Source organism: Belonocnema kinseyi, chromosome 1 (genome assembly GCF_010883055.1).
Source record: "Belonocnema kinseyi isolate 2016_QV_RU_SX_M_011 chromosome 1, B_treatae_v1, whole genome shotgun sequence".
NCBI lineage: Eukaryota > Metazoa > Arthropoda > Insecta > Hymenoptera > Cynipidae > Belonocnema > Belonocnema kinseyi.
The window spans coordinates 12,705,754-12,714,695 of record NC_046657.1 but is presented as its reverse complement, the minus strand read 5'-3'; the positions used below and the strand labels follow the sequence as shown (position 1 = coordinate 12,714,695).

The 8,942-nt window shown below is 32.4% G+C and overlaps 1 protein-coding gene across 4 annotated transcripts in view; it reads right to left on the bottom strand.

The window, feature by feature from the left end:
• Window positions 1-1,019: 1,019 nt before the first annotated feature.
• The window catches only part of LOC117172404, a 20,467-nt gene continuing 12,544 nt past the window's right edge, over window positions 1,020-8,942 (bottom strand). For all 4 annotated transcript variants that reach the window (XM_033360308.1, XM_033360298.1, XM_033360319.1 and 1 more), the window contains exon 2: window positions 1,020-3,296. In XM_033360308.1, coding sequence (XP_033216199.1) covers window positions 1,088-3,259 — 2,172 coding nt within the window. In that variant the 5' untranslated portion in view covers window positions 3,260-3,296 and the 3' untranslated portion in view covers window positions 1,020-1,087. The remainder of the gene's footprint in view (window positions 3,297-8,942) is intronic.

Genomic DNA, 8,942 nt, shown 5'->3' with positions numbered 1-8,942 from the left:
TTTGATAAAAAATAAAAAATTACAAAAAGCTATTCATTTTTCAAAAAGTAGCAAAAAGAATCTGGAAGATCGTGAGGAAATTTTTTCAATTTTGCAAAAATTTTTTTTCAAAGTTTGTAAAAGTTTTCAAGAAAAAAAAATAGAAGCTTTTTAAGAATTTTCAAAGGCTTCCAGAAAATAAATAATTTTTTTAAAGCTTTCTGGAAAATTTGTGAATGAGTTTTTATTTCACAAAATTTATTTTAAGGGAATATTAAAAAAATATCAAAACATTCCAAAAGATTTCCGAAACTATCAAAAATGAATCCTGAGGATTTTAATAAAATTTTTGGAATAATTCAAGTCGCTTTAAAAAATATTTAGCAATTTTAAAAGTTCTGAAAAGATTAGAAATAATTTAAAACTGAAAGATTTCCGAAAAGTTTTTAAATATTTTAAAATTCTTTCGAATCATCAAAAAGTGTTAGATATCATTTTAATTGACACAAATTTGTCCTAAAATTTTGTTAATTATATTTACATAACCTTAAAGTATATCATTACAATTTTTTCCAGAATTTTGTATCTTTTCAAAACTTTTAAATATTGTTTTAAGTTATTCGAATCTTTCTACCATTTTGTAAAATCGTGAAAAAAAGATATTTTTGTTTTGACTCTTTTACATTTTTTTATGAAAATTTAGGAACTCACTTGAAATGTTTTGAAATCCTTTAAATATTCTCTTGAAACAAATTTTATAAAACAAAAAGTTATTAAACATTTTCCCAAAAATCTGAAGAAAAAAAATTTCTCTTGAAATCTTTCAAAATTTTGTTTTAAATTTGTCGAAATATTTTCAAGTTTAAAATTATTTTCGTATATTTCTACAACTTTCAAATATCTCTTAAACTTATTCGAATTTTTCTACAAATTTTTATCGTGAAAAATATAAAATCTCTTAATTGGTTGAAATCTTTTTAAGCTTAAAATTATTTTTGATATTTCGACGTTGATAAATAATTTCAGCATGTCTAATTTTTGTAAAATAATTTTTAATAGTAAATTATATATTCACGTGAGATGGCGTAGCCGAAGAATAAGAATAAAATTAGTTGTAAAGTGGTAACATTGATAAAATATAAGAATTTAAATGAGATTTGACATTTTCTACAAGAATCTCGTTCATTTTTTCTGTTTCCGCAGTGAAAAAATAAAGACATAAATACCAGACTTCACCGCAGGCATACGAAATAATTTTCTTGCCAGTTTCTTTTAAAAAACAAGGAAAGAAACTATTTTCAATAGATTGAAATCTTCTTCCAGTGTGTTTCACCTCTAGGATTTCCATCAACAACTTTGGATATGTCCTTTCCAAACTCTTTAATTCATTCTCCTCAATTTCTTCCAAAAATTTCGCTACTAAAAAAATACATTTATCTTTCAAGCACTCGATATTATACTTTTCAGAAAAAATGAGACTGGAAATAATATTTTTCTCGTTAAGACTTGTCAGCAAAATATTTTCGCAGACAAGTTTTAAATCTTGGACCTCGTACTCGCTCGCCGCTAGATACAGGTCATTCGCTAAATTATCCAAGTTTTCAGTATCTCCATTGTAAATGAAATTGAGAAACTTCTCAAAAACTGTCGGTTTTAGATGATCCACTCGAAGATTTTCAATTTTCTTCCCCTGAGTTTCGTTCTTTTTCGTAAAGTCGAACAAAGATTCAGTGGGTAAAAAAACTTTCTTGAATTTCTCGCTCCTATTAGCAAGAAGAATTTTATGAGCCGGAAATTGCCTTCCCTGATTGTAAAGTGTCACGTCGCTGCAATTTGTATTCCGGAAGAAGAATTCGTAGGACAATTCTCCTTCGAAATTTCGAAGAAGATTGGACATTTGGTTTCCGCGGTTTGGAATCAGCTCTGCTTTACAGAATAGTATCAACTTTGTAACATTTTCTCGCCATTGTATCAAATTGTAGAGCCTGCATTTGTCGTCAAGATTTATGCGGAGTTTTCGCTTTCCTTTTAATGTCAAAGGGTTTTGAAGAACAATTGTAAGTTCCAAAAAACTCTCAGCTGCTGAATCATCTTTAGCCAGACAAAGAAGCAATTTGCTCTCAACCATTCTGAACCACCATGAAAAATATTTCCCGGGATTCCCAGTTTCCATATGAAAATGAGGAGATTCGCAGTATTCCCAATAATTGTTTACGGTCCACAGACAGGAAGTTTTGCTGGGTATTTTCTCTATAGAAGATTCAATAACAGGTTCAGTTCCTTCGTGGATTTGTCTACTTGTAGCTTTTAAAATATCCATAAGAAGACGAGGTTGCCTTTCTAAATGCTGCAAGTCACCCTTGTCTCTAATCTTTTCGTAATTCGTGTTGATCAAACCCAAGCATTTCTGCTTCAGATCTTCAGAATCATAAAGATCGGACAAAATCAGAACATGGATGACATTTTCAATTGTCAAATTTCCAAATAATAACAGCGCGCATTCATTTTTCAAATCCTCCACTTGGTACTTATGAGCAATTGCAAAGAGTTTGTCTATATAATTATCCCAATTTGAAATCTTGCCCGTATAAAGGTAACGTAAAAATTCCTTAACGACTTTCGGCTCAAAATCGTCAATTTCGAGTTTACTTGAAATATTTTCTATCATTTGATGGGAAAACATTCCCAGAAAAACTGGACTATTTGCGACCAGAATTACTTTGTGTGCGTGGAATTGTTTTTCTTTAACGACAATTAGTACATCGCTAAGTTTTTCTTTCAAATAAAAAGATTCAAAACTTCTGAGAAATTGAAATGATTTTTTATTTTGTGTTATTCTGCAGACAATAGTCATTTCTTCCATTAGAAAATTCCGTCCTAAATTGGTTTCTGGATTGAATTTAGAGATAAAAAAGCTTACAATTTTATGATTCCGCACTCCGTTTATTATTAGAGGGCTGCATTTTACTGTATTTGATGAACATTGGACAAATTTGGTTGTAATCGCAAAAGTGAAATTAAGTTCCATATTCGATTTGTTGACGCTTTCGCAAAAAAGAAGTAGATCATAAACTCCATCGTTTCGTAATTTTTTTAGTACGAAAAACCACTTCAAGTTGACGAATTCTGGCGCAAAATACTTTGGTGATTGTATTGATTTCTGGAAAATATATCCAAGGTTTTCAGCGTTTTGATTAAAAATGAATTCCGATTTTTGCAGATTCCAGATGCATAAGTGAACTTGCTCATCTTTCACGGAAATACATGTTGTATTTGCCATTTTTTATGATCCGTAGCCAGTTAATTATTTGGCCTTTCTGAAATAAAAGATATTCGTGAATAATTTGGAATTAAAAATAAGTTGTTTATTTTTTGAGATAAAAAAATTTATTTGGAAATTTAAAAACATTCCTATTTGTTCAAAACTGATGACAAGTTTCTACATGTACAGTTTTTACTATTGAAAAAGAATACACAATTATCTATTTGATAGGCACAAAATGTACATGAAATGGATCCCTGTCAATTTTGAGCAAACTTTATAAAATTGTAGCATCGTCTCGATTGAAAAAGTCAATGAGCATAAAGTCCAAAAATGGACAGTTTTTGAGTTATAGAGTGTTAATTTTCGAACCATTTTAACACACCTAAGTCAATATCATAAAAACAGAAAATCAGATGAAGAAATTTTCTATTCAAAAGATATTTCTCTCTGAGGAGAAAATGCTAAGAAAGTCATGACCTTAAAACACAGGTCAGTTTTCAAAACCATTTAACGTGAACTTCTCATTTTTTGTTGACATACGGTTAATAAAAACAAGATATGAGCAGGAAAACAATTTTCAGAAAAGGAAGGCAAGATGTTGTCAATATCCAGCAACCGGAGACAAAATGTAAGCAGGCTATTGCCAATATTCAGTCAATGAAGGTACTTTCCCGAACGGACCACTCGAGCAAACTAACACAAAAAAAAAGAGACCAAACCAACAGGAACCAAGCCAAATGATCGAAAACAAACCAACCTAACCAAATATACCAACCCAAACGAACCAACTCAAACCAATCAACACAAAGGAACAAACCCAAACGAACGACCAAGAAAAAAAACGGGCGCAAGCGAGCATGCTCAAACTAGCCAACACAAATGAACTAATCCATACCAACAAACCCACGCAAACCAACAAATCAAACAACCCAAAGGAATCAACCCAAAGCGACCAACCCGAACCAACAAACCCCAACCAACAAACCCCAACCAATCCAAACTAGCCCAACCAAACAAACTAATCGAATGAACCTAAGTGGATCAACGCACGGAAACAATCCCGAACAAATTACAAAAATCTTACCAACCTAAACGAACGAATTCAAGCGAACCAAGTCAACAGAAACCAACCTAAATGATAAAAAAAAACCCAAACCAAATGAACCAACGCCAACGAAGCAACTCAAAGCAGTCAAACCAAAGGAACAAACCCGAACGAACCCAAACCGAACAAACTAACTTAAACCAGCTAAACCAAACCAGCAAACTCCAAACAAATTACCAACTCAAGCAAATCAATTAAAACTTTCCAACCCAATCGAACGAACCTAAGTGATCCAAACCAAGGGAAGCAACCAAACCGAAGTAACTCGAACGAAGCATCCCAAACTATTTTAAAACCAAACCAACCCAATAGAATTAACACAAACTGGATAACCGAAACAAATTAACAAAAACTTACCAACTTAAACGAACGAATTTGAACAAATCGAACAAACCATATCCCATTCGAACCAACACAAACAAACCAACTCAAACCAATCAGCCCAAACGAACCCAGTCAACCCCCCAACTAAAGAACTTAAATTTAACACTCGCATTCTATCATTATGCGTTTTTCATCACAATAGCATTTAGAAATGTCTTACGTTGTTACGTTTGTAATGGACGATTCGCTTTTTGTCTTATAATTCGACTCGATGTAGATAAGAATAATTGCAAAAGAGAAATTGCTAACCACAGATGATATGGAATTTAAATACCCCCATTAGAAGTTACACATCTCACAAATATATGCGCTAATATTGAAGCCAATCGATTCGTAACGAAAACTTTGCCATGAAAGAAGATCCCACTTGCCTAAGATTAAATATGTTAACGCAGACTAGGAATATCACTTGTCTTATCTGCAATACTGCTGATAATACAGAAAAATTATCAGTCAAGTGCAAAAGAAATGCTTTTATTTTCTGCAATATATACATCTCGAAAAATGTAAAATCATATCGACATCATTTGAATAACTGTTTCATTCTGCAGTCACTTTTAGAGGGTTTACGTTTTATTAACAGGCCATACGTATTGATGGTCGCAAGCTTTTTTACAAGTCCTTCGTTATGTAGCTATGATTCAGACTCTTGTTGAATAAAATAGCTTGTCTGAGATTGAATTTGAATGTCCTGTAACTAAAGAACAGTTCCGAGAAGCGTCAACTTGTTGTGATTTTACTCGTTATTATTTTTTTGACATACTTATAAGCCGCAAAAGCCTTTACATCATCTAGAAATAAAATAGCAAAAGAATCTAGTAAAAATAACCGTGAGAGGTATGTTTGCTGATTGGATTAAGAGGAATTACAAAAGTGGAAAATATATTCGCCTACGTGGAATACAACACAAGTGTCAATCGTTAAGGAAATAGAAAAGAATTGGTTTCGGAGATAAAAATATTCTTTCGTTGGGCACTTCTCCCGATGAAAAATTAGCATATTAAAAAAAATTAAATAATACTCACTCTTTCGTTTAAATCTGAAAATATTTATTTTTCTCTTCTTACTGGGTATATTTATGAACTTTGTATTTAAGTTTTTTAAACAAAAATGTGTGTTTTTTTCATAAATAATTATTTTTGACAGACTAGTAAAGGGACTATATGAGGTCCAAAATGCTGCCGATTATATATGTTCCATATTTAATTCGTTGTTGATTTATTCAGAACTTTTTAATACCGAAAACTTTTTACGGCACGCAATAATGATCCTGATGCTATATCACAAAATGAGCTCGTAAGAGACGGTGATATAATGTATAGGTGACTCCAAGTAAACGATATTCTCATTGTTGATGTGGGATACCGGGATGTCACTAATCTCCCGAAGCGTTCAGTTATTACGTGGAAAATGCCAGCTTTCCTTCCACCACATCAGCATCAACTTACAGCAGAAGAAGCTAAAGAATCGCACCTATGGCAAAGTCTACGTGGATAATCGAAGGTATAAGAACGGACACATCAAAACAATTTTCAAATTCCATTAGCAAGTAGCAACATCAGATACCCCTTCATTAAATGACACACAGGTCCATATACAGAATTTATGTATGCATCTATATGTCCCTGTTGGCTTCTGATGGTAGTGGCATACAGAAAAATATTTCCACAAAAGTTTCTGATGCAATATGTATCTACATGCAATTTACTAACATGAATTTGCAGATGTTCAATTGATATTATCTGCTTGAGACTATATACAAACAAAACTTGATCTAGTTTCTGTATAGATGTCTAAAGAAGATTTTTCAAAAAACGCATCAAGTCCCTCAGGCTGTATGGATCTGTCTGGATATTCCAAGGATGTAATCTGTATGGATTTCCAAACATAACTGGGGCTACTTTTAGTATGGATTTCCAAACAAGATGCTTCAAAAAACACGGTAAGTAAATCCAACTGTATATGAAGATGTATGAAGATTCCAAAGGATGTAATCTACATGGAATTTCAAAGAAAAATTGTTCTGGTTTTTATATGGATTCCCCGCCAGGAAGTTTTAAAAAGCGCGCTAAGTTCCTTCGGCTATATGGAGATTCCAAAGAATGCAACCTGTATGGAAGTCCAAACAAAATTTGTTCTTCATTCTGTACGGATTACTATACAGGTTGTTTTAAAAAGCGTGTTAAATTCCTTCGCCTGTATGGATCTGTATGGAAGTTACAAGGATGTATCATGGATTCCGTGAGGGCCATTGTGGAATTTCTCAAATTAAATTGAAAATCCATACAGATCCTTCATATACCCTGGGGTCCGTAGAGGCCATTGTGAAATTCCCCAAATTGAATTAAATATCCATACATAAACCCGATGCTCTTCTGTATGAAACTCCATATAGAGCCATACAGAACCGGGGGTTCGTATGGTCGAATGTGGAATTCCCCAAATCGAATTGTAAATCCATACAGAAACCAGACCCTCTTGTGGAGTAAATTCCATACAAAACTATACAGGCCTGGGGGTCCAATGTGGCATTCCCCAAAACGAATTATAAATCTATACAGAAACCAGACTCTCTTCTGTAGGAAGTTCCATTTAGAACCATGCAGGCACAGGGGTCCATAGGGTCCAATGTGGAATTCCCAAAAAAGATTAACAATTCCATACATAAACCAGATCTTCTTCTGTGAAAAATTCCATACAGAACCATATAGAGCCGGAGGTTTTTATGGCCAAATGTGACTTTTCCCAAAACGATTTACAAATCCATACATAATCCAGACTCTCTTCTGTAAAAAGTACCATTCACAACTATACAGTCCCAGTTGTCCGTAGGGTGTAATGTGGAATTCCACAACACGAATTAGAAATCCAGCCGGAAGCACTCGGAAACCAGAGTATATTCTGTTGGACATTCCATACATATCCATACATATCCATACATATCCATACATAAAAGTTAAGTCTGTATGGATTTGCTGGAATCTTACATGACCACCTTTTTCCATGCAAACTTTTTTTCTGTATGGTTCTGTATGTTCTTTCGTGGAGGGAGATCACGTTCCTAACCTACTCTCTAATTTTTTCATGTAGTCCGGTCAGTTTGGGCGTTAATATCTCAAAGAAAAAAAATAGTATAAAAAAACTGTATATTCTATGCCATTGTGTCTTTATTTTTTCGTCGATTGCATGTTTAATGGTTATTGTGCAAAAATGTGGTAAGGAGCTGTCATCATTTATTTGCCGAAAAGCACCGAAATAACGCACGTCGAGAACATAGGTCAACTTTGAGAAGGTCCTGTGTCGTCAAATTTCCCTAGAAAATTTCGATTTTTTTTTATTTATTCTTCAAAGCCTTAACAACTTCTATCTTTTTCAAAAATTAAATATTTTCATAAGCGTGGCTATAAAGTAGTTTCCATGTTTTATGTTATCAACTATCCGAATTATATGAAATTAAAATTACACATATCAATACGCAAAATACTTTAAAATAGAAAATCAATATTTTTAAAAATAAAAATCAATAATAATTTGTAGGATTATGCATTTTTTGCAAAGTTTTCTAAATATTTAATACTCAATAATTGCAAGACGCGATCCCTTCTGGAAAAAGGCAGATATGTAAGGAAAAACTCGAGAGCCTTGTTGTAATATTAATATTGAAAATAAAAAATAAGAATGTAAACAAAACACAGAACTTTTTAAAATAACAGTTGCTGCATTCTCAAGTTAAGATGATATGAAACGAAATATGGAATAGTTATTTTTAATTCAAAAAATTCATTTTTAGCCACAAAAAACAAATATTTTAAAGAGAATAATTGATAAATTAAAGAAAGGCATTTTCAACTAAAATAATGAATTATCAGAAGAAAATTATTATAAATATATAAACATTTATTAAAAATTGTTTCATAATATTAAAAAAATATTAAACTTTCGGTGTTGAGTCATTTTCCAAACGGCGAGAAATTTCTAAAGGGCTCTAGTGAGGCTCTGGCTAGTTTCCCCTATCTCTAGTTGGTCTCTAGTACTATCATGCTACTAGCACCCAGTACTTTTATCCGTATGTCATCATAGGACTGTATACACTGTTAGAAAAATCTATATGAGGTTTAATATATATGTATCGCAATGTGAGCGAAAACTCAACCTGCTTTTATTTCTTTAAATCTTGTCAAATATTCTCAATGAAATTAATAATCTAGA